The sequence below is a fragment of the Tasmannia lanceolata genome, unplaced genomic scaffold, assembly GCF_043159265.1.
Source record: "Tasmannia lanceolata isolate RefF3 unplaced genomic scaffold, GAP_Taslan_0.1 ptg000015l, whole genome shotgun sequence".
NCBI lineage: Eukaryota > Viridiplantae > Streptophyta > Magnoliopsida > Canellales > Winteraceae > Tasmannia > Tasmannia lanceolata.
The window spans coordinates 37,918,992-37,944,628 of NW_027518692.1; the positions used below are offsets into that span (position 1 = coordinate 37,918,992).

The following is a 25,637-nucleotide window of genomic DNA, read 5'->3' on the forward strand; positions in this document are numbered from 1 at the left end:
AAAAGTGACTAAAAAGCAGGGGATGGTATTTCTCCTCTCCATTTTGTATGATACTTCCAAAAGATCACAAATCAAGTTTCAAATTCAAGTCAATTTACAAAGGGAAATGTGATCAGCACTGCTGTATTTTGATGATCGCACTCCTCACTTTATTAGAAGTATGGTATGACCAGCACCATAGGATGATCCAAACCGTCCATTAGATGGGCCACAGCCTAAATAGGTTGTGCCCCAAAAATCATTTCCATTAGTTGATCCTAACCCTCCGATATGTAGATGGACTGAATGTTATAGGGTTGATTCTAATCCTCTATAGATCGGAGGGTTAGGATCAACCAATGGAAATGATTTTTAGGGCACAACCTATTGAGGCTGTGGCCCCATCTAATAGACAGTTTGGATCATCCTATGGTGCGGACCATACCGTACTTTTAATAAAGTGAGGAGTGCGATCATCAAAATACAGTAGTGCTGATAACATTTCCCATTACAAATTGAGGAATGAAAATTTGTGAAAAAATTCATATGAGAAGCTTCATCTAGGCCATGCACTTGGTAGGGGTTGATTGTCCGATGAATTATAGTATCCGTTGGATCCACATCCTAAGGTCTTAAATTATATAAGACGAAGCGTCCTAGAAGATCCGAATGGAGGGTGCCAATGGGCGAAAATACTGTTCAGATTCTTGTTCATTTATGTTTAATAATGAGGGTTATTTTTGTAACATTTAATAATAATAATAATAATAATTATTATTATTATTATTATTATTTTTTGAGTAGGTAAGCTTGGAAGGTTGAAGAACAAAGCGTCAAAGCCTCTTCCAACATTTAATAATCCTTTTAAAAGCCAAGCAATATTTTATTTTCTAGCTTCTTATTTCGATTACACCCTCCTCTTCTCTTCTCTGCAACCATCAGCCCTAATTGTAGGCCTTAGGACATTTTGATGGTATGTCTGATTTGAAATGAATCATGATCATAAGGCTCATCCACTTTATCTCATAAGGAAAATTATCGGACTATTACATTTCCATTTATGGGCTGGAATTACATCATGTGGTTGGGTCCAGGAGAAACTTCTAATGACGCTTCTCACGGCATCTTTTCCCTTTTATCACGAGGGAAGTTTTTGGGAAATGATATTTACACCCCTTTTTATCACCGGGGACACCCATTTGCCAGTGCACTTTGCAATCAAAGCCACTAGATTTTTCTGAGATAGAGTACATTAGTCCCCCTTTTGCCATTGAAACACTGACGCTGGGTGTCCATGGTGATCAAAAGGGGCGTAAATATCATGGCCAGGTTCTTATTAGTTGAAGCGGTAGGTATGCGGATGTAACCCTTCTAAGTATAGATATTTTCGCTAATGATATTTGCACTACCATGTTTTCATAATGACACAAACTCACCTTGTCTTTTATTTTTTAACCAGCCATCAAAAGCTATTACAATTCACAAAAGCTAAAGGAAGCCAATTAAAAAGGAAAAGACAAGGTGAGTTTGTGTCAATATCAAAACATGGTAGTGCAAATATAAGTTGTCTTTATCATTTTGCATGTTGAAGGACTTTGTTGGAAATTTAACCGGGTAGAACTAGGGGTGGACATGGTTCGGTTCGGTTCGGTTTTGGGGTATACCGAGAACCGAACCATATATAATCGGTTCCCTGAAATTGGAACCAAAACCGAACCATATATGTTTGGAACCGAACCGAACCAGAACCATATATAATCGCTTCGGTTCTGGATTTACCCGACCTTCACCAAATGTAGATATTTTGCCTAAACGTATTTGTAATCGGTTCGGTCCTGTTTATATATGAACTACAAAGACTAACATGTACGAATTTGGAATAATCAGGCACAAATTTGCACAAATTTAGGCAATGCAAAAATTATATATGACCTACAAACATGCACAAATTTGGAATAATAAAGCACAAATTTGGGGGGTGAATTAAAATTTTAAAGGCAAAGCAACACGTTAAAGAGGGGTGAATTAAAAGGGGGTGGGGTGATTTTATCAAGCGATGAGGCATTGAGTTTTAAGGAGAAGGTCGGTTCTCGGTTCGGTTTTCGGTTCCGGGATCCCAAACCCAGAACCGAACCGAATTTCCATCGGTTCCAGGATATCAGAACCAGAACCGAACCATATAAATATGGAACCGAACCGAACCGAACCATATGTGCCGGTTCGGTTCGGTTCAGTTCCTCGGTTCGAACCGGAACCATGTCCACCCCTAGGTAGACTCACCCCTAAAAGCTAGCCATTAGAGGGAGGGTGCCCATTCCCTTATAACAAAGCCCCATCCCCATCACTTTACCGATGTGGGACTATTTGCTTTTGTGTGGAACTCCAACAATCTCCCCCACGCGGCGGCTACGTGGAACCACGAGATCTTCTCCGAGAGAATTCCACCGTACTCGGAGGCATACCGGGGTTACCGAGATCTTTCCCGGAGTTACCACACCCCAGCTCTGATACCATTTGTAGGGAATTAAACCTGATAGAACTCACCCCTAAAAGCTAGCCATTAGAGGGAGGGTGCACATTCCCTTCTAACCCATCCCCACCCCCATCACTTTACCAATGTGAGACTCTTTGCTTTTGCGTGGAACTCCAACAGACTTGAATCCAATACCCCTGCTAAATGGATCCCGTTGACTCGATCATCAATGAAATTTTTTTCCAAATTCTACATCCTTTTCATAAAATGTTTCTGATTAGGTTGTACTTTTCAAATTATCTTAATAAGTGCTTTTTTATTTGTACATTTCAAATGACCCAAATCCCGTTTTCTTTAATTTTGCATTACATTTTCGTTATTTTGATTCATGCTAAGAAGAAAAGCCCGCGAACAGTATCACAACAAAAACTTTCTTAACTTCCAACTTCTGAGAATGATGTTCGTATTAGCACCCCATCTCTGTTTAATTTATAAACTTCTCAGGTTGGGTGATCGATTATATATCTAACAGCTTGTTGGTTGTAACAGCTAACGAGAGATGCTTAAAATAAGAAAAGGGTGGAAATATCATAATAAAAAGGGCTGCGAGTATCAGTTCTAATTTTGTTTTTTCTAAAGTTTGCTAAGAAAAAAAATTTCCCCTTTTCCACTTCCCTTTGCTAGGAATGTTTTGAGAGAAATTCATTTTCCATTTGTTGATTTCTTGCCTAGGGGAATATTGCTATCATCAAAATTCCAAACCACCTTACCAAATAGCATAATGACAAGGAGAGAGACAGAAGGGGAAAAGATGGTACACACAAACTTTGACACTACTCCTTTCTCACCACTTAAAAAACAATTTACCATGGAAAAAAAATCATGGTTAACAGACATGGCTTGAGTGTCCATTTGGTTGTGCTAAAAAAAAAAAAAAAAAAAAAAAAAAAAGGATAAAATCAAATTAAATTTTCCAAATGCAAGCCATATTTTTACTGTTTTACATTCCTCTCAAAACAACAGAATGGCCAATATGGTAGTCTGGCCCAACACCAAAGTGGACACTTGAAGACAAAATCCACCATCGTGTAAAGGCAATAATACAATGCAGTGCATGACATGACTTCTACTTTTATAACTCTATTCTCCAACGTGAAAACAAATGCAAAGGTGTCTTTTTCCGCCTGCTTTTATTCTCTTTTTCCGCATTCACTTCCGAAAAGGTTCTCTATACTACACATTCCTTTTTACTGTTTTCTTTCAGATAAAAAAAAAGACCACTAAATTCTGGAAAACATAAAAGAAAGGCAACTTCTATTCACAACAATTTTAGCAAATTAGCAGTCTCAGCACAACCCACCATCTCCAGGTTCCAACAAGCTGTTAAGAGTCAATTACCAAAGATCAAATATCAAAAGAAATAAAAGGGTAGCAATATAAAAACAAGGGAACTGAATATCAACACCCAAGAGAGAAAAACTCAAATCTTCTTCTTAGAATAAGAAGTTGAGAAGTGGTAAGACACCTTGGGTTTCAACGAATGACTCACCAAAATGAAAAGCAAAAAAAATTCACTTTGGACCATTTCTGTTTAAAGTATTTCTCGAATTTCATACCAGATAAATTTCTACATCATCTTCAATGTGGTGAACAACTTCATCAAGGAAAATTGCATGCTGTCCAAACTCAGAACTAAATCCAAACACATTCAGTTAATCAACATAAAAAAGTATGGAAAGAAAAGAGACTAGGATTGTAATTTCTATCTTCTCTCCTGTTGGTTATTCGCTAAAAGACATGGACTGCTCTCTGTGCGTTCGTATCTTCGACAATTCTACAGGACCACGACTCCTAGAGCCATGATAGGAAGGCAAGCGGGAGTAAGAACGATCTCTGTACCTTCGTTCTTGTGGTGAAATGGACCTGTTCCAGCAGAGGAGCAAACCTCATAGTTAAGACTTGCAAAAATGTGACAAGTTAATCTAATTAGCTAAAGGAATTACTTCTACCTTAGTAATGTCCTCGTCGCGGTAAAGGTGAAGAACAATAGCTACGAAGCCTACGAATACAAAACTGAGATCTCGCATATCGTGAAGATGATTGGGAGTAGTGTGCAGACCGCCGGTAATCGTACACTCAACCTCTATCAACCCAACCACAGGCAAATTAGGCCACATACATCAGCAAAAATTAGGCAGCATTCTCAAATATTTCCACAATGCCTCCATATTAAATTATTATCCTAATACCCTTTGGGTTAGAAATTCAATCCAGAAGCTAACCACTGGGTGCCCGAGCAAGTCGGTTAAATAATTTATTACTTCATAAGTCATAGACTTGCTCAGGTTTGTTCCTGAGCAAAGTCAGTTTGCGATATTCGTCAATGAATTACTTTATAAGGGTCTGGATAGAAACCTAAAGAAAATTAGGGAGTTGATCAACCCAACAGCCATCATAAAATAACTAAACAAAAGGAAGGAATTATAAAGAACTAGATTGCAGATCTTGTACTTATAGCTCAAGAGAGTTTGAAGATTATAATATCCACTAGCTAAAGTAGCGGGGGAAACAAAAATTGCAGATTTCCGTCCTATTAGTCTTGTGGGTAGTTTATATAAAATTTTGGCTAAGGTTCTAGCGGAGCGCTTGAAGAAAGTTCTACCGGTAGTTATCTCTGATTATCAAAGTGCTTTTGTAGCGAAGAGACAAATATTAGATTGCTCTCTTATTGCCAATGAGGCCATAGATTATTATCGTAGGCTCAAGTTGAGAGGAATTATTTGCAAATTGGATATGCAAAAGGCTTACGATAGAGTGGAATGGGACTGTTTAGATTTCCTGTTTGCTAAAATGGGCTTTAGGAGTAGATGGCGCAGATGGATTATGCCCTGTGTATCCTCGGCGTGGTTTTCAGTGTTGTTAAAGGGTCTCCTAAAGGCTTTTTTAAGTCTTCCCGTGGTCTTCGGCAAGGGGACCCTTTATCTCCCTTCTTGTTTGTCATCGTGGCAGAAACTCTGAGTAGATTGTTAGCTAAAGGATGCGATGTAGGGTTGTTCAATGGCTTCCGTATTGGGAGAGACTGTGTGGAGGTCTCTCACCTCCAGTTCACAGATGATACACTCTTGTTTTGCATTCCGGAGAGATCCCAAGTGTTAAATTTAAAGTCCGCTTTGAGATGTTATGAAATGTTAACGGGTCAAAGATCTAATTTCCATAAGTTTAGATTGTTTGCGCTGAATGTCCCCTTGGATGAGGCTCTGGAGTTCGCGAGGTTATTGGGTTGCGAGAAGGATAATCTTTCGGCCTCGTATTTGGGTCTGCTCTTGGGGGCATTTTGGGAGCCGATTTTAGAAAGGATTGGGCGTAGGTTGGATACTTGGAAGAGAAATTTAGTATCTAGAGGTGGAAGATTGGTTTTAATCAAGGCAGTCTTAGCAAATATTCCTGTATATTTTATATTTCTTTTCAAGTATCCTGTCAGTGTCTCGTTGAGGATTGAAATGATCCAACGTAGATTTTTGTGGGGAGGTAATGAGAACAAAAAAGGAATCTCTCTGGTGAGTTGGAAGGATGTTTGTGTGCCCATCAAGGTGGGTGGTTTGGGTATTAGAAGATTTAGGGAGTTTAACCACGCTTTGCTTGGAAAGTGGTTATGGAGATTTGGCGAAGAAAGATCTCATTTGTGGGTTAGGGTCATTTGTAGTAAGTATGGTTGTCAACCCGGAGGGTGGGAGTCTTTCGATAATTTTAAGTCAAAGGGGCTAACGGTGTGGAGAGATATTTTTAAAATGTCCCCCCTACTCAACCTGAATATTATATTTAGGGTTTATGGAGGGGATAAAGTTAAGTTTTGGAGCGATTTATGGTGTGGTGATAGCCCGCTCAGGTTGTTGTTCCCAGAAATTTTTCGGGTTGCGGTGAATAAAGAAGCTATGGTGAGTGAGTGTATGGTTAGTAGGGATGGTGTTTGGGAATGGTGCCCGGCTTATAGAAGAAGGTTCTTTGCTTGGGAGTTAGATTCTGCGGCTAGACTTAGGAGGCTTTTGGATAATGGCTACATTAAAAGAAAGGGGATGGATAAGAGAATATAGACTGCAGATTCTTCTGGATTTTTTTCTGTCAGATCTTTCTATACGAGCCTGATGCCCTGCCCGACTCCCTCTTTTTCAGCAAAGGTGTGGAAATTTCATTGTCCGCCGCGGGTTAGTATCTTTGGTTGAGCCGCATGTCGCGACAGGATTCAAACCATTAACTTTATGAGAAACCGTGGTATGTGGCTTGTTGATCATTGCCCCCTATGTCTTGCGGATGGGGAATCTGCGGATCATCTATTTATGCATTGTTCGTTCACCCGGTCTATATGGGGTCGCATATTTCTGAGATTTAGGATCAACTGGATTTTCCCTAGATCTATTAAATTGTTGTTGCAACAATGGAGCTTCGTGCCTTGGAAGAAGAAAGGGAAAATTTTGTGGGAAGTATGCTTGCTTGCCACTTGGTGGGTGGTATGGAAGGAGAGAAATGGGCGGGTGTTTGAGGGAATGTCCAAGGCTCCTCATTATCTTTATATGCGGATAATTGCTTTGGTTATTAATTGGACGAGATGCCATCCATCTTTCCGGTTTGTCTCAGCGTTTGATCTTTGGGAAGGATGGGGGGTGTTGTGCTTGAGTAGTGAGTGGGCTAATAAAGTTGTGCAGAGATGGGAACCACTGCCTCAAGAAGTGTTAAAAATAAACTTTGACGGTGCTTTGGGAATCCTGGTCCAGCCAGGGTGGGAGGTTTATGTCGTGATGATGCCGGCAAGGTTCTTTGGTCTTTTGGGGGCCCTTTAGGTGTGACTGACACTACGGAGGCAGAAGTCCAAGCGGCTTTCAATGGCATAAAAAAGGTGAGTAGGGACCGTCTGAAGAGTGTAATTGTTGAAGGGGATTCGTTTAATGTTATCCGGTGGCTGAGGGGTGGGGTGGCTCCACCTTAGAGGTTTTTTTATCTTTTTGACGAAATGGAAGATATATTGGCAGAATCAAAGAGTTGATTCATGTTAGAAGGTCTGCTAACGAGAAGACGGATGCTTTGGCTAGAAGAGGAGTGGTATGCATCTCGATGAATTGGTCTGATCAATTTCCTATTTAATGGCCTAGTCATTTTGTAATTAGTTTTTATTTTTTATTTTTTGTTCTGTATCTTTGGGTATTCCCTTTCGGGTGTCCCTTCTGTTTCTTTAATAAAATTTGCCATTTCCTATAAAAAAGATTATAATATCCACTGCATATTAACAAAGATTGACTTAATTTACCTCACTTGTTATCTTTCCCTCATGTCAGCTGTCTTCTTTCTATTCTCCTCTGCAAATACAACAGTTAGACACAGCTCAATCAATAATCCCGTTGGCACTGAAACCATTAAAAGAACACCCAATAACTTATTGGGCACTGCATGTACTGAGGATTTGAAATACAGGAAAGAAGTAGCATTCAGGTAATGTTTCCAAAGGCGTTGCAAATGGATCTGCTGGTTCACCAATCATAGACTGTTTCACTGCCGAGGAGGATTTGCCCATCCAATTGATACTTGGCTTCTGCCGCATCAACGGGGTCTACATACTGGACAAAACCAAAACCACATGGTTCTCTTTAACACAATGCAATTCTTAGTGTTACAAGAATGGGATGCATACAGACACCAAAATGGGGTCCCACGGTATAAAAAAAACATGAAATAATGCTAACCGATAAAACTGCCAAGATAATCCTAAGAAATACAGGAGGTCATGAGCAGATATATGCTCTTGGTACTTCACGCAATTGATGTAAAGCAAGTTAACCTTGCACACTTCAGGGTTTAAAGATGACTTCAAATTCTTCAAGACTTGAATATCTTCAATATGTATAACTTCAAATCCAACCTCTTCTAATAACACCAGCCACTCTCTTCACAAACATTAACATCCTCTTCAACAGAACTCTTATGATTTGACTGATGTCTTCAAAACTTTATTTTCGCTGTTAGATCTCATAATAAAAACATCCAACTATTAATAAAAGAAAAGTAGATTATAAAGAACAAGTCCGTCCATCCCAACGATAATTTACCGAAGGGGAGTTTTAAATTTAGCATAGGATGACAAGACAGGATAACTCCATTCAACATAACATACACACCTAATACAGCTCCAATTAAATGAACAAAAACAAAACAAAACGACAGACTAAATATGAAAATAAGGCTTAAACTCTCAAATTTCCAACTATTTAGATGAAGAACGATGGGTGTTTTTTTTGTTTTTTGTTTTTGTGTGCGTGCGCGCTCGCAGTGGCGGAGCCTGGATTTAGACATAGAAGGGGGGGGGGGGGCAGGTTATACATAAGGCTGGGCCCAATTGAGTGGGGCCTATTAAGGAGTTTGGCCCAACTCAACAGGGGCAGCCACCCCCCTTACTCTACATGTAGCTCCGCCCCTGTGTGTGTGTTTCTAGTTGGCAAGATATGCTTACCCCATATGATGACTAAATATGAAAATAAGGCTTAAACTCTCGAATTTCCAACTATTTAGATGAAGAACGATAGTGTTTTGTGTGTGTGTGTGTGCAGTGGCGGAGCCAGGATTTAGACATATAAGGGGGGCAAGTTATATACATAAGAGGGGCATTATACATAAGGCTGGGACCAATTGAGTAGGGCCTATTAAGGAGTTTGGCCCAACTCAACAGGGGCAGCTGCCCCCATTACTCTACATGTAGCTCCGCCCCTGTGTGTGTGTTTCTAGTTGGCAAGATATGCTTACCCCATATGATAATCTTGTTGCAAATAAACGTTCTTAAGAGGACCAAATTGTCCGAATGGCCTACGAAGATCCTCTGGCCTGCAGTAATGAAATTTTGTAATAAATTTAGCTGATACTACACAGGTAAACTTAAAACATTTGTAATATGTTATCCTTGTATGATAGAGCACCAAAATGCAAATGTATATGATCAACCTTGGAAGAACAATAAGGAAGAACTGGAAAGCAATAGGAAAAAAAAAAGACCAGATATGCTTCATTATGTGACACCTACAATCACTTGAAACCACTACAACTTAGTTCACTCGGATCATATGATTGGTAGCAATTAAGGCAAAAAAAAAAAATATTGAGTTGATCGTATGAAACGAAAATCTGGTGTCCTAGCATTTTCTGCCAATTTATATTGTCTATGGATAAAACAATGTAGCAAAAAATGGATGGTTTTAGAAACAGACATTGAGTTATTTTTCTTCTTCTTCTGTAAATGGAAGTAGCGAGTACATCTTTAATGACTTTGAAGAGTTTTGCAGAATATGATTACTTATTAAACTACTGCAAGCAACACACCTCAATGAAATGGGGTGTAGAAAGGATCCGAAGGCCATGGAATTTCACTCAGTTGTAAAAGAATTTCCTCATGGTTAAGAGAAGGGCTACAATGATGAACCAAAAAATTTCTTCTCACAGAAGGCCAGAGTATTGAAGCAACACACCTCAATTTATTGTTCTTGTTGTCTTTCTCAGATTTCTCATGTTCGCTATTGTATATTTCTAGGGGTTGACCATCTCGGTCCTCCCTTTCATATTGGAATGAAAGATTGCTACCATTCAAAAAGAGAAGGCCAGAGTATTGAAGCATGCTTGGCAGATTCAGAAACAAGATGTAATCAATGATCCAAAATCAAAGATGTCAATTCCATTCCACTTCGAAGGAATGCAGTAAAAGTTTCGTTCGGTTAAGGACAACGAAGCAGAACTAATATTGAAACATACTGCCCTGTGTTCTGCTCATTATGGTCATTTTGAACATTCACAAGTATTCCAATCAGTTATGATACTATTGCTTTTTGCTCCTTTCAAAAAAAAAATTCCATTTTTTCTAGAAAAGTGAGACCTTTTAAGGACCTATTTGGTTTAAAACCCGGCCCCAATTGAATGGAGGTTGTAGAATAGCGAGATCCTCTCTTTATATGGATTAAGTGGCTGGCATGGTATTAGATTTCCACCGAAACCGACAAGAAACAACAGAAATGTTTCCATTTTCATCTCCACCAAAATGCATACCGAATCCAAAATGCATATCGAAATCAAACTGTACATGTATTAATGGTATACTATATTAGATTGATATTAATATGAATTGCATGTGAAATGGGGTGTATGTATTATGCATAAATATTAATATGAATTACATGTGAAATGCGGTATATACTGAATTACTAGACATGTGCAACAATGCATGTCACTAGGTGTTCGATGTTGACAAATCATTATGGATGGTCATCTTGCTTATATGATGATTTCAAAGTGTGCATTTATGCCTATTCTAGCAGTTTTTGAAGTTTCGTGTTAAAACTCTATCATTTGCATATGTTTCCATACATTTTGAAACGGAAATTTAAAACCTTGATGAGGACACAAATGCATTTGCCTTAGATAATGCATGTAGAGATCCTCTTGTTGTCTGTGGCCATTTACGCATCAAAATCGAAAAACTCTAGACATCCGCAAAAGCGACGATAACAAGGAAAAACAGGGATCTGAAAACCCTAGGAGAGATATAGAAGATAGTTCAGAAAAAATACCTCCCAACAACAGAAGGAAAAACAGGTGAATATTGGGGCCAGAAATCTGTCTCCTTTTATATGGTGAGTGGCTGTGACCAACTTCATAGTTCATTTGTAGGGCCACAACGTAAATAGGTTGGGAACCGAAAATCTTTTCCATAGGATGATCCTAACCCTCCGATCTTTAGAGGGATAAAGATCGAAGGGTTAGGATCTTCCTATGGTAAAGACTTTTAGGGGCTAATCTATTTACGTTGTTGCCCAACAAATGAACCGTTTGGATCATCCTATGAAGTAACCCGTACAGTACTTTTAAAAAAAAATACGGCCACACACCATATCAATTCTCGGATATATTAATCTAGTTGGGAACGGAGTTGGGAACCGAATATGGAACCAAACTAATACAATCTTAGTTTCTTTTTTCTGGCTTTTTTTTTTTTTTCTTAAAATGACGAAACTACCGCTCCTGTGCGATGTGGCATACAAGGATTTGTTCGGTTACCCTCTATTAGGCAACCCCATAGGCAGCACACTTTCCAAAAAGCTCTCATATGCCAATTAAAGAAAAAATAATGGAGTTTGTGCAACTATTAAAACAGGGTAGTGCCAATATCAGTAGCCAAAATTTAGTTCAAAAAATTAATTCCAACCAAGGTGGAATCAAAATACCACCCATTGGGGCAGGAAACAGTCAAACAGATTCTGACAATTTTTTTCCCTTCAAGGCACGTTTGGCTACCATCACTATGGATATTTTTCATGATAAATTAGTGTCTCCAAGTGGTGAGAGAGGGGTTGGGCGGGTGACGTGGCTAAAAATCATGTAACAATATACAGGAAACTAGTGTCTCCCAGTAGTGAGAGGTGGCTAAAAATTAATTAAAAAAAAAACTCTACTCAAAATCCGATCAACTTTTTCTTGATTTTTGCCACTTCTCACCCCAATCTCAATCGGACCTCTCAAATCTCTTTCCTTTTTCCACCCACCCTACATGGCCTTAATAACCCCCCCCCCCCCCCCCCCACAAAAAAAAAAAAAACCCACCCCATATCAATTACACATGTTGATTCCATTAATTTTTAAAACCAAACTCCGGAATCAGGATAGGATGCGCATTCCGACAATCCAAACAAATGGCAAAAAAGCCCCAACAAATAACACGATCCAAACATCAGGCCCACATGATAATCCAATAATCCCATGTCATTCCATGACCCAAAAACCCCATTGACAATTAGATGATAATAGTTTAATCAACGAAAATGATTCCAGAGGGGACAATGTCCCCGGATTGCTAATCCCCACACGCGCGTCCTGCATGTGGACCATACAACGTGGGCACTCTAGCCCACATGTGTGGCATGCAGGGAGACAGTAGGATTATTGATACTTTGACTTGTGGTGTGCATCCAAATGTTTAATTGCTAGGAGACAGTAGTAATTCATAGCAATACAATGTGTTGCATCCGGAGGGTTTGAATCCCCCTGGGCTTATTACCCGATGCGCGTGGTTTATGGGTGATTGCGCGCATCGGAGGGAATTAGTCCCACTCTACAATGGGGACACCCTACGTCATCAAAAAAAAATAAAAAAATACTATGTGTTGCAAATAGATTGCCCATAAAATTTATTGGAGACTATGATCTTAAAAGAAACTACAATGGAAGACAGTAATTAAATACTGTTCACAAGACTCAACATGCCTAATATGCTTTTAAACCAATCCAACTCCTTCCATATCATTACTTCTAGACATGCTACAAAGTTTAGATCATTCATTTGCTTAACCAACAATACCAAGTACCCTCTTCAACACATTGAGTAGCAAAGGATAAGCTGTTAGCTGAGGGAGATGGCCTTCCGTTTTCAATATCTCAACCTTACTCTTCCCTCCAAGCCTTTTCTTCATGTAAAATGCTACATGTTTTGGCACAACAATGTCTTTTTGGGATTGGATGATAGTGCAAGGCACCTTGACTTTTCCCAGCACCCTTCTCAAGTCACTTAAGAAAACAGTTTTAGCCACATGGAGTGCAATATCTGGTTTCATTCTCCCCAAACTGAATTTGAATTCTTGTATTGAAGTTGGGTTGTTCACCCCTATAGCTTTTGGAGCAAAGCTAGATGCCCAATTTGAGAAATTGTGCTTCATGTATTGTAGGATAGTCTCCACATCTGATCTTTGAAAACCACCCACATATCCCTCTGCATTCAAGTACCTGCCAAGAACCACAAATCTTTCAGACTCTCGTATTAGAGTTGCGTGGAGAAGGGAGCTGATATTAATTTCCATTTCCATGTTTTGGTACCTTCCACCCTCTCCTTTTATTTTAAAATTTTTCAAATCAAGGTTTTTTTGTTCATTAATATATAGACAAAAGGGGGAGAAAAAGTTGTTCCGGGGATTGACTATCCTCCTTAGATAAGTTTATCTTGAAACTATCTTGTCCATTGTTCACCGATTTTGCTCCGACAATATTTTATTCAACCACAAAGGTCAACATGATTAAAAGAAGTCTATCCAAGCATAAGATAAACCCCGCCTTGCTATCCCCATAGTGAACAACCCTAATCAATTACCTAATGGTGGTAGATTAGTGATTGAATAGATTAGGCAACTAAGCTAATTAAATGGGTAGCTAGTTAGGTTAGATTAGGATTTCTATTATTATTACCTTCTATGATTCTTCTATTATCTTTCTATGTTTATCCCTTTGACTCTTTGAGTGATCTATATAAACACTCATGAGGGCTAAATGCAAACCATCCAAGATTTAGTGAAATAGATTCCTTATCAATAAGGAAGAAGGGAAAATGGAGAGAGAAGATGAGAATGAGACCTTGGAGAGCCACCAAGTAGGATGAGGTGTTTGAAGAGGTGTGGCCTCTTATTAGCTGCTATGCACCCAACCATGGCAGACATGGAGTGTCCCAAGTAGATAGTGCTGCTCACATTGAGCTCATCAAGGAGAGATGTGAGATCACTCGCGTACGAATCGAACTTCAAATACCTCTCCTTGTTGTAGAGATTAGGCTTGACATTTGCAGAGAAGACCATGTCAAAAACTACTACCTTGAAGTAATAAGCCAGGTAGGGAAGGATGTAGTGCCACACTGTTTGGTCTGCTCCGAACCCATGAGAGAGCACTAGGGTTTGGTTCCCATACCCATAAATTCTGGCATTCAAGGCTGCCACAACTCCTCCTTGTTCATGGGCTATATTCTCCATGGGTTCTGAACTTCTGATAACCGACTTTGTGTTTTTTTTGCAATAAGACAGGAGTTAAAGAACATGAAAAGTAGCCTAGATGGAGAACTTCCAATTTCAGTATCAATATGCTGAAGGAAATGTCTATATTTATAGTTTATACCCCACAGTTTTTCTGTGTTAATTAAGTGTTGTCAGTTGTTAGTTAGAGATAGATAGAGAGGGAGGGAGGGAGGGAGCTTTCCAAATTTAAGATGATTTGTCATTGATATAGAGAGGTCTTGTGAGGAAATTGTCACTGATATATCCCAAAGTCTGGCTAGTGATCAAAGTAAAACTTTGTAAAAGATCATAAATCAAGGCTATGTGAAAATCTAGATAATTTCTTTGCCTAACTTCATCGCTTGAGACAATGACTAATCGTAGTACAATTCAACTATTGACGTGTTCTCTTAACTAACTATTTCAGTACATTATTGTATAGAATAATCCCATATTTTTCATGGGCATGGGGTTTTAAACTATTTAGCTACTATTTACAAAGAAAATGATCATGGTCCTAATTGAATGCACAAGAAAGTATTTTGGTTATAATTGTATTTATTGAACTCATGCGAAGTATAAAATATTGAGAGTGAATGCACAATAAATTTACTGTTCTCAAAAAGAAAATCTATAATATGCATCCAATGAACCCTAATAATAAAAAAAGAAAAAAAGAAAGAAAAGCCATGATTTCATGGGCTCCTAAACAACTAGCTAGCCATTAGTAAATAAGGTTGGTTTCGTCCATAGATGATAGATATTGGCATTCTCCAGCAAAAATTTGAAGACCATTTCCTGCTGTAGAATAAGACAATCCAAAACAATCAGTTCATTAATTTTGCAGGGAGGTTGATGATGAAGGAAGAGACCTTTCTCTTTTGGAGCATGGGAATCATAAATGAAACCCAACTGATTTGCCGTTCCAAAGTAAATGCTGTTGTAAGCTTTTTAGATTAAATGTCGTGGGTGAGCTTCCATTGAATGGGACTGCCTTTGGCTCTTCTAGCTTATTAGGTCATTTCCAACAACTAGGCAGCTGCCACTTATTCATCTATTAAATGAGAAAAGCATCGAATGTTGTCATCCTTCCAACCATCCATCCATTATCATCATGTCACAACTAAGATTGGCTGAGACCACTTAGGTGGCCCCGCAACACTTGACCAAATCGATGTCTGTCGGCAGTCCTATTCATAGGGCCGAAACTTGGGTAGGTCGGGTCGGGTTGAGCTTTTGCTAAGAAATGAATTGGAATCAACCAGAATCCGACCTGATTTTAAGGCGAAAGCTCAACCTGACTCCCCAAAATCAACCCGAACATGTCGATAGTTTCGCTCGGCTACTCCGTTCTGTTGCGGCGTATATGGACGCTGTCATTCTTGACCCATGCTAAGCATAGGTGTAAAATAATGGGGCCCACACCCGTCAAAACATGAGGTGCAAAACGGTGGGCCTTTCCCATGCATGGCTCGGGTGGAGATTGTGGGACCCATCCCATCAAATTATGAGGAAATGGTGGACCCATCTGATGGATAGATTTGATTGGACATAGTGGGACCCACCCAGTAAAAAATGGTGCAAAATGGTGGCCCCATCTTATGCAACGATTTGGATGGAGATGGTGGGTTGGCTCATGGGTGTAAAATGGTAGGCCCCACCATATGCATGTGTTTAGGCATAGATAGTGGCCTTACCATATCAAAACATGAGGGGTAAAATGGACCTCACCCATGTTATGTACGAGGTGTAAAAAATCCATCATAGAAAAAATTCCAATAAAAAATCTCTATAGGCTCCATTTCTTTCGACGTAAAAATGGGCGTAAAATTTGTTTTATGAACATAGCCTAAAGACTTTTACATCCATTTGATTTACATCCATGTTGCCCATTTTTACGTCGAAAGGACAGAGCCTAAAGATTTTACACTGACAAAAAACAAATTACAAAGGAAAGAAACATGTTTAGTATGTACTATAGATGAGGTAAAATGGCGAATGCCTATGTTTGATAAGAGAGTCAAAAGTGGGTGGCATTTTTATTGATGGCGTTGAGATCTGTTCCCTATTATCCAAGGGATGCTCGAGCTCCAATCTGTGATCTACACTCCAAAATAAAGCGTTAGGGGCAGAGCTTTGGCTCCGGGAAGCCACTCTGACGCTCAAGTCACAAATCGATACCACGAGAAGAGTGAGCCTCTACATCGTAATTTGGTGTGAATGCCACGTGTCGCAGCTCCTCTGGTCCTAGGGTGATGATGGTGAAAAGTAGCATTTTGCCTAGGGCAACGGCATGTCAGTGAAGTGATGGTAGGAATAAGAGGGTCAGCCGGCATGCCCCTCTCATGTGCCAAACATTCAGATTTGTCTTTAGCACTAGGTTTTGTCTTCTTGCATAGCTGTCACATTAGATTGTTACGGGAGGTTATTTGTCTCCAGTTTAACCATGAGAGGAAAATCCTAAAGAAAATATGTTTTATTTTTTCAAACCAAATCCTTATAGGAGTGTTTTTTTTTTTCTCAATTACAATTTCCCTCATCTAGGTATCTATCTATCTATGTTTACTATATACCTATCCATATACAATCTATATATCTATATATCTCTCTATCTATAATGTATACTAAGCATGTTTATTTCCACTGTCATTCGCTTTTTTCCAAGAAAATTTTTATTGGAAAACATTTTTCCCTGCTAAATCAGTTTTATCATAGTTAATTGTGTTTGACCGCTCTAGCTAATTTCCCGCCAACATTCAATTCTCCCACTCCTGATTCCTTTTCCCCTACCTAAATCGGTTATACTGATTTAATTAACCCCACTAATTCAGTCACCAATTCAATTTTGAAGATAACCTCATTGTTTGTGGGAGATGCACCTGCCAATTTTGATTTTTGGCTAATTTCATGCTAACAATTAATTTTGGGATTTGATATATCCGCTCCTTTTGATTACTTGGGACACCCAGCAGCAGTGTAGGTGGCAATCAGCCCCATTGAATCCTTCTGAAGTACAACAGCCTGCTGCAGGGTGTCCTAAGTAATCAAAAGGGGTGGATATATCACTTCTCTTAATTTTCTCCCTACTAATTCTTTTTTCACCAATTTAATTTCACCAATTTAATCGGTTTTGTTGGATTCACTCTACTAATTTATTCGGGGTTACACCTATTAAATTGGTTTTGATGATAAGGTAATCTAATCGTCAATAATTATTTTTTTATAAAGGAATGAGATTAATTTCCACAGGATATTAATAAAAATCTTGATAGTGGGCACTCCTCATTTTGATAATTGCTAACATGTGAAGAGTTATTTGTTCCCTTGGAACGTATCATTATTCTTGGGCGTAGCGTTAGGGTGCTAAGTGTGCACCCGATCCGTTGCATTCGGAGAATTTGCCAACGGCAGACACCACATACAAGGATTGTCAAAGGGGGGACTCAATTTTGAAAAATTGTTAATGAGGGTTGATAACCACTTTTGAGAGTTCGATAACCCCATTTAGAGGGTTGATAACCTCATTTTAGAGACTTGATAACCCCCATTTCGTCCTCCCTAACAATTTTTCAAAAGTACGACCCTCATTGACAATTCTCGTATTTTGATGTCCTCCTTTGGCAATTTTTCCTATTTTGCATTATCTCTGTCCTTTTAATTCCATCTTGGGAGATGATATTTTCATTCCTCCTGCATTACGCGCACCCTTCACTTATAACGTGATTTGACGTGAAAAGTGTCAACTTTAACGTTTTTTTGACGTCAAATCACTTCATAAGGGGGCGCATGCGCAATGCAAGGGGGGTGGGGGGTGAAAATATCATCGCCCGTTTTTTTAATGATTGTCGAGTGTGGTACTAAGAAGAAGAGGATGAGGAGGATGGGTTGAGAGCAGCCGATCCATCAAAACCCTAGAAATTCCCTCTTCTCCTTTTCCACTTACATTCAAACTTTACTCGCTGAATCCCTAGCAGAAAAAGGTAAATCAAAAAAAGAGGAGAAAAAGATATAGTTTTTGTTCTTCATTTCCTGTTTAGATTTCACTCATGAGCTTGTATAGTCCTCTAATTCTCCCTCAAATTGAGCTGATTATGTTTTTTTCTGGCGTAAACTGTTCTCGATCTGTTGTAAAATTAAAGATCAGAATTCATTGTTTTTAGATTTTTCTCTATGACAAATTTTGAGTGTTAAATCATAATTGCAAACTTGAAATGTTTTTTGATTTGTTGTAAAATTAAAGATCTGAATTCAATGTTATTAGACTTTTCTCCATGCCAAATTGCGAGTGTTAAATCATAATTGGAAATGTGAAATCGTGAGATCTCTTTGTTAAAAGAGTTTTGGGTAGGAGTTGGAGGAACAGTTTTCAGAAGCAAGCAAAAAACTTTTCTGTCTTCAAACACAGATCATAAACCGAATCCGAGAACATCTGAAACAGATCGTGAAGCCTTTTAGAAATCTAAAACTTTTTTTTTCTTCCATCGCTTCCTCCTTTAAAACACATTATTAAACCTTAGAAACCAGAGAGACGTCTGATTACTCCAAGAAAGGTCCTTCTCGTTTGTAACAAATGGAATCATGATCTTAAACACTTACCAGGAAACAGATCGGGCTTTCATCACGGTCTCTCTTTGATTTTTCACGTTAAAGCACTACTTCAATGAAAACTTCAGTTAAAATAGACGTGAGCGATTACTGATTCGTAAAGTAGTAGAGATTTTGTTTCCATTTTCCATTTGAACACAAACTCTAAACCGAAAGGAAAACAGAGAAAGATGTCCAGCTACCTCTGATACAATGTGAAGATAAACTTCTGTGAAAGTGTGTTTGTATTAATATGGAATGCATATATATACAAGGAGAAATCCTCCAATCACATTCCTTGGTTGGAGGAGTAAACGGTGTATCCAAAAAGGATTTCATGGCTAAAGTACAGGAGAAGATAAATGTCAGATATGTTCGATCTCTATCTCTAATATGATCCACCTCATTGTTTTATTAAAGCTTACAAACATTTGATTATTGTTATTGTTATCTTCTATTGTGTGTGTTTTCAATTTGTTCTTATTCATTGGCCTCCCGGTGAGTTATAGATATTGCTTGTCTTGATGGATACACTTTAGCGAGTCTCTTGTAAGGGGGGCAGGCGGTGAGAGGATTTTTCATGGGAATAGTTCTATGGAATAGCGAAAATTAGGTTCCGTGTGCTAGTTTGAATTCAATAGACTAGAGGAATAAAGAAAGCAAAGAAGATAATGCTTGTGTTTACTGATTTTATTTTTTTTGGGTCTTTTGGAAGTGAAATTTTATCATTGAAGTGCTTGAAGATCATAAGATCCGATTTGCAACTGCTTGTAGTGATACTAAACCAAGACAGTAATATAGTTTGTTTGTGGTGGAGCATTTTGTTTTGTGGAGATGGGATGGCTATCTCTCTCTTAAATTTCTATCATGATGCTGAAGCTGCCCTTGATGATATGTATGCTAATTTATGATGCTTGAGTCTAATGATTCCCTGGTCATGGAGCATTTTATTTTGTGGACATGGGACAGCTATCTCTGTCTTATATTTCTATCATTATGCTGAAGCTCTTCTTACCACTTAACTTATGCAGGTTACACAAATAATTTGTGTTTCCCCCTTACGTGCAAGATAGCACTGCGGCACTGCCTAACCAACTTACCAGGCATTGAGAATGACGGGGTCTTCTTCAGCGTCAACAAATGAGTCACACTCAGAGACCAGTAGTTTGAAGAGTGAGTCCTTTTTAGAGGGAAAAGACACTGAGGGTGTAGTGGAAACTGGGTGCCTCTCCATTGTGGTGCTCGGTGCTTCGGGAGACCTTGCTAAGAAAAAGACATTTCCAGCACTTTTCCATCTTTTTCAACAGGTTTGTTGGACGAGTATAATTTAGATTATTATTGTGCACACCTTAAAAATTCTCTGGGTCTTCCTTTGAAAATTCATTTTGCCTTTCTGAATTTGAGTACCACTTGGAGAAATCTCTAATGACCAGCCAATTTCTAACTTTCATTCGCCCTGATGAATGCAGCTTGACCACTATTTGCTGCAGGCATTCTAGAGAGATACAAATCATTACAGGCATAAGCTTATCTAAAATATGTGGTCATGGTCCTCATGGATTTAAATAAATCAAATAAGGGAGCTGAGTATTTCTCTCTATCATTAAAGCAATGTACTCAAAGTATAATTATTGGTGGAAAGTCTAGTGTCAACATTTTTTATACGTTAAAGAATATGAGGTCTTCTGATCTTTCAAAGCACCTGCCATAACAGCTGAATAGGTTTGATTTGACACTTACCTTCTACTAGGATAAGTAGGCAATGTTAGCCACATAATCATTTAATTTTCCATAGAAAATTACTTATTTTTAACCCCTTAATCTATTGCAGATCAAGAAGGATTAATATAGCAGTTTTGGTGATTGACTCAGACAAGGATATGTATTGGTTTTCGTCAGAAATTTTAAGATTTCTTAACAAAGCTGAAATTCATTTTTTCTCAAAAAGGAAAAGAAATGATAAAAAGAGAAAACTAAAATGTAAAATTTGTGGAGAAATTTGTAAAGAGAACTTTATTTAACATGTATTGTGATGTTTTAGTGGCTACTAGATCATTGAATTGCTGTATACTAGTATCAATAATGGTTTAGTGCTGTTTTAGTGATTTATGGGCTACATTATGCAAGCTTCGCAAGTGCAGGGTTTCAGATTTTGGTTTTGGTTTGAGTGTAGTCACCACGAAAATGAAAACATTTTGATTTATATCTGAAATTTCAGCAAAAATGTTGGATTAGTGATATAATATCACTTGGAATAACTTCTTTAAGAAGGGGCATTATTGGAATGTGTTAAAAAGTCTACTAAAGAGGGTTTTATCTTTAGTTGGGTTATTATTCTAAAGAAGGGGATTTGGGTCTTTTCTCTACCAGAAAAGGGTTTTCTCTCTCCAAGGGTTTCTTCTTCTTCTTCTCTTGCAAGGGTCTCGATCCAAAGTTGTTGGGCTCCTTTTATGGTGTTTTTGGGGTTGTGAAAACATTGTAAAGAGGGTGTTGGTGGGGTTTTCACCTTGGTTGGAGAGGTAAGGGTTTTTCACCCTTGTTGTAATTTCTCATCACTGATGGTGAATTTTACTTGCCGGATTGCCCGTGGAGTAGGCCAAAGTGCCGAACCATGTAAATCTCTTGTGTCTCTCGGTTTGTTATTTTCTTTTTTGATTTTAAAACACACTTGATTTGTGCACATACTCGTTTGGGCTAATTCCATGGTTTGCCGGAGGCTATTTGGTATTGTTTGGTTCGAGTAGTCTTCGATAACCGGATTTCTAGCGGCGGGGTCTTGCCGCAACAAGTGCTATCAGAGCTTTGTTGGGAATTTAACCGGGTAGAACTCACCCCTAAAAGCTAGCCATTAGAGGGAGGGTGCCCATTCACTTATAACCCATCCCCATCCAATCCACTTTACCGATGTGGGACTATTTGCTTTTGCGTGGAACCCCAACAAAAAATCCTGTACAATCACGAAAAATGTATGGCAACATGTAAAACTGACAGAAATTTTAGATGAAACTTCAAGTAATACTAAAATAAGCACAAACACACCCATAGAAATTATCACATAAGCATTAGAACAATCCATATTAGTTTAACAACTTCGAACTCTTCGCTGCTCAGTCTCTCCCGCTTATCATGTTTTCACCCCTTCAATGCCTTTGAGATGAGTTCCATAACCTCCTTAGGGTAAGCTGGGCACTGTCCTGCATTTCTATAACCACCTACGAGCTGTTATTTCAATCTCGTAACACCCCCACTACCTATTCTCTTTTCACAATAATTGTATAATAGTCTTGTGCGCATAACTATCAGGCTGCATAACCATCAGGCTGCCCATGTTGCCAACCAATATCTCTGTCATCATCTCTATCATTGTCTAGACGACGTGGTGGCACGGTGATATTGATGGTTCTGAAAAAAATAAGAACCACATAATTAACGCACAATGCCACTATTTATACATAATTTGCACTCACCACTTTTCACATATAAATATAATTATATAACACATACTAGTATAGTATAACACAATACTCTAAATGGCAAGAAGAGATATTTTTTCATTTTAATTATTTTAATATTTTATTAACATTAAAATAGCAAATTTTGAGAAACTGCAACATAAATTTTAGGGAAAATACAAATACACCCCCTTAACTATGGCCAAATTCCACTTCTAACCCCATGGTATCGAAGGTACCAAAGTTGAAATGCCACAATTTATGTGCACGTTCTATTTTTCGTGAAGAAACTAATTCGGGTTTCTCGGGGCTTCGGGTTTCTCGCCATTAAACCCGACCCGACCCAAGAATGCCTCGGGTTTTTAAACCTTAAACCCGACCCATCCTAAAACCCACATTCTCTGAACCCGACCCATGAGATTTTCGGGTTGATGCGGGTCGGGTAAAACCCACATTCTCATGAAAGACCGGATTCGCAGCAATGTGAATTGCTGCCTTGTGTCACAGTACAGCTGAGCTAGTGATGATGATAGAAATCCAATCTCATATAAGAGTGAACGAAGCCAGATAAGCTCCCTGCTAGTATGTGACATGGCTCAATATTCGGCTTCTGCACTTGACTTGGCTACAACATTTTGCTTCTTGCTTCGCCAGGACACTAAGTTACCTCCCACAAAGGTACAATAGCCAGTCGTGGAGTGTCTATCTGCTAGAGAACCCGCCCAGTCAGCATCATTGTAGCCTTCTACCATATGATGGCCATGTCTTTTGAAAAACAGCCTTTTCCTTGGAGCGCTTTTCAAATATCGAAGAATCTGATTCATAGCTACCCAGTGTGGTGTACGAGGGGCACTCATGAACTGGCTAAAAACCCCCACCGCATAAGAAATATCTGGGCGAGTAACTATGAGGTATATGAGCTTCCTTTTTGGAAAGACTACCTTTTAGGCTACGAAATTAATTCAGTTACAATCTCAACTTTGAAATTGTGTTTTCGTTACTTTTGTAAACTTTAAAGGTGTCTTTTTGTTATTGATTTCGATTATTCATAGTCTGAAGTTAATACATAGATTTGCAAGTTGTAACATATTCTATTTGTTGGGAATCCCTTCATCTTTTAGTCATTTGACTTCTTGTTTGTATGTTACTTTGTCCTTCAATATTTACAATGGTAACCACTCATGTACTAATTCTGGTTGAGGTGTACATAGGGATTCCTACAACCACGTGAAGTTTACATATTTGGATATGCACGAACAAAGCTCTCAGATGATGGTTTAAGAGATCGGATACGAGGGTGAGATTCTTTATTAGTTTTTTCATCTTGAGAGGCTTTTCTTAAAATTTTCAACATTGCCTGTGTAAGAATCAAGATATGAATACATTGTTTCCTATTTCATTTGCAAGGTTATTTTAGATACACTATCCTAAAGCATGTTGATATCTTTATTAGGCAGAAACATTTTTTTGCAGCATCATAATTTCTACGCTTGGGAGTTAAAATGCAGATCTAAGCTTTTTGGCCTATGAGATACAAAAGATGTGCCTGCACTCAATATAGTTTATATGTAGCTGTTCTGTTTGGAGTTACTATGAAATACTGAGGATGATAAAAGTTGGGTAACTATTAATTTCTATTTGGTGTTTTGGGTGTGAGCTACCAATTGTTTTTCTTTGGGATTGTAATCATGTGGAGTATTTCAAAGAGCTTGACCGTCTTTAGTGAAGGTTTGTGATTCCGAAGGCCTATCACTCCCATTAAGGTGACTTTGTTGAGCCTATCCATGAACATCATGTCCAAATAAGCATCCACTGTTAGGTGGTGGCTGTCATTATTGAATTTTTTAGTTTCTTTGATGCAACTTTCGGGTCTCTTCTCAAAATCAAGTTTTGCATCCTAGGTTAGGGTTATTTGGATGCTTAAAAAATGGAGGCAAAGGGCTTTATCTTTCTCTGGACCCACACTCAGAACTAATATCCTTATGTGAGGATCAATTGTTGGTCTATTGACTTTCATACATTGTTGGTATTTTTTGTGAAGATACAGTTAGCATTCCACTTAACAGTGCATTGCCCTATCAAGGATCAGGTTTTTCTTTTGCCATTTGGTCCTTATAATGGAGTGATGAAGGTCTCATGGCTATTTAAGTTGTATTACTTTTCAAGATCTCCTCTTGGCAACAGAAGAGTGAGGGATTTATGGAATTTCACCTTTCTATGACTCTATGAAGGTGTTAGAAAGATCAACAACAAGAGATTTGAGAAGCACTTGTTGGTTTGGTTGTAGACAATTAACGTTTCTCCGGATGGTTGTTTATCTCTTTTCTTAAAGGGGGCAGCCTTGATCATGCTTGAAATCGGTTCCATATTTTCTGACATATTTGGTATTTTGGAAACCCAATAACAACCTTTTGCTCATTTCATCCGCAACAATTTTGAGGGAACTCAATTTTCAACATTTCTTTTTAGCACTAGCTTTATAGTATACAAAATAATGGAGATGAATACACATATCCATATTGATCTGTACAGACATCTTGGCGGAGCCAAGGGAGATTCAGAACATGTATCGAAGTTTTTGCAATTGGTAAATGGGTCATCTTTCCCTTTGTTATTGTCTGCGATTATGTACTAGTTTGAAAATTTCTAATTATTTCAAACATCTACTTTCCAGATCAAATACGTTAGTGGATCCTACGATGATGGGGAGGGCTTTCAGTTATTGGATAAAGAAATTTCAGAACATGAAATATCAAAGAACAGTCAAGAAGGCTCCTCTCGGAGGCTCTTCTATCTTGCTTTGCCTCCATCTGTTTATCCGTCTGTTTGCAAAATGATAAGACATTTTTGTATGAATCGATGTGAGTCTCCCTTGAATGCTTATCTTTCATACTCAAGAATAGTAGACTAGATAGTATGCTTTTTATGATGCAGCTTTTATTTTCTTCTTGAGGCTTCATATAGATAAATGAGGGAGATGCATGGAGGATGTCTTCAGAATTTTAGTTTCATTGAATAAATTCTTCTTTTCAATTCATATGTAATTTTAATGCATTAAATTTCTAGAAGTTGAATGTAGGTGGTATACTGTTCTTCATACAACCAAGAAATACAAAATTTGCAGACGTAATCTCCTTAAAATATAAGGATGCTTGTTGATTGTGGCATGCTTTTCTAGGTGTAAATATTTTATTAGAAATTTTTCTGGAAGGACATCTTTGGTTGATATGACTAATGGAGAATCATTAAAAAAAAAGTCCTATGAGAAAAATCCAGATGTGCCATGGCAGGAAAGTAAACTACATTTCAGCAAGGAAC

General features: G+C 38.4%; 2 protein-coding genes and 1 long non-coding RNA gene across 6 annotated transcripts in view; 1 reads left to right on the forward strand and 2 right to left on the reverse strand.

The window, feature by feature from the left end:
- Nucleotides 1-3,814: 3,814 nt before the first annotated feature.
- LOC143847205 (uncharacterized) lies at nt 3,815-9,318 on the reverse strand. Its single transcript, XR_013234973.1, has 4 exons — nt 9,239-9,318; nt 7,752-8,457; nt 4,462-4,595; nt 3,815-4,375 (listed from the first exon to the last, which is right to left on the reverse strand). It is a non-coding gene; the product is annotated as an uncharacterized LOC143847205 (long non-coding RNA).
- Nucleotides 9,319-12,634: 3,316 nt separating this feature from the next.
- LOC143845541 (strigolactone esterase D14-like) lies at nt 12,635-14,381 on the reverse strand. Its single transcript, XM_077353919.1, has 2 exons — nt 13,874-14,381; nt 12,635-13,252 (listed from the first exon to the last, which is right to left on the reverse strand). The coding sequence occupies exons 1-2, from the start codon at nt 14,260-14,262 to the stop codon at nt 12,817-12,819; spliced, it is 825 nt and encodes a 274-aa protein (XP_077210034.1). The 5' UTR covers nt 14,263-14,381; the 3' UTR covers nt 12,635-12,816.
- A 3,700-nt stretch (nt 14,382-18,081) lies between these two features.
- Nucleotides 18,082-25,637, forward strand: part of LOC143847097 (glucose-6-phosphate 1-dehydrogenase, cytoplasmic isoform-like) — a 29,233-nt gene continuing 21,677 nt past the window's right edge. For all 4 annotated transcript variants that reach the window (XM_077355780.1, XM_077355779.1, XM_077355782.1 and 1 more), the window contains exons 1-5: nt 18,082-18,263; nt 19,899-20,174; nt 23,531-23,616; nt 24,852-24,906; nt 24,994-25,180. In XM_077355780.1, the coding sequence (XP_077211895.1) occupies nt 19,980-20,174; nt 23,531-23,616; nt 24,852-24,906; nt 24,994-25,180 (523 nt within the window). In that variant the 5' untranslated portion in view covers nt 18,082-18,263; nt 19,899-19,979. The remainder of the gene's footprint in view (nt 18,264-19,898; nt 20,175-23,530; nt 23,617-24,851; nt 24,907-24,993; nt 25,181-25,637) is intronic.

What these genes read in the sequence shown, in the direction of transcription:
- LOC143845541 (XM_077353919.1), bottom strand. Translation starts at nt 14,262, where the DNA reads ATGGAGAATATAGCCCATGAACAAGGAGGAGTTGTGGCAGCCTTGAAT. An exon ending in CTACTTGGTGGCTCTCCAAG is followed by an intron (nt 13,253 to 13,873) that starts GTCTCATTCTCA and finishes GGTTCTTGGCAG; the next exon opens with GTACTTGAATGCAGAGGGAT.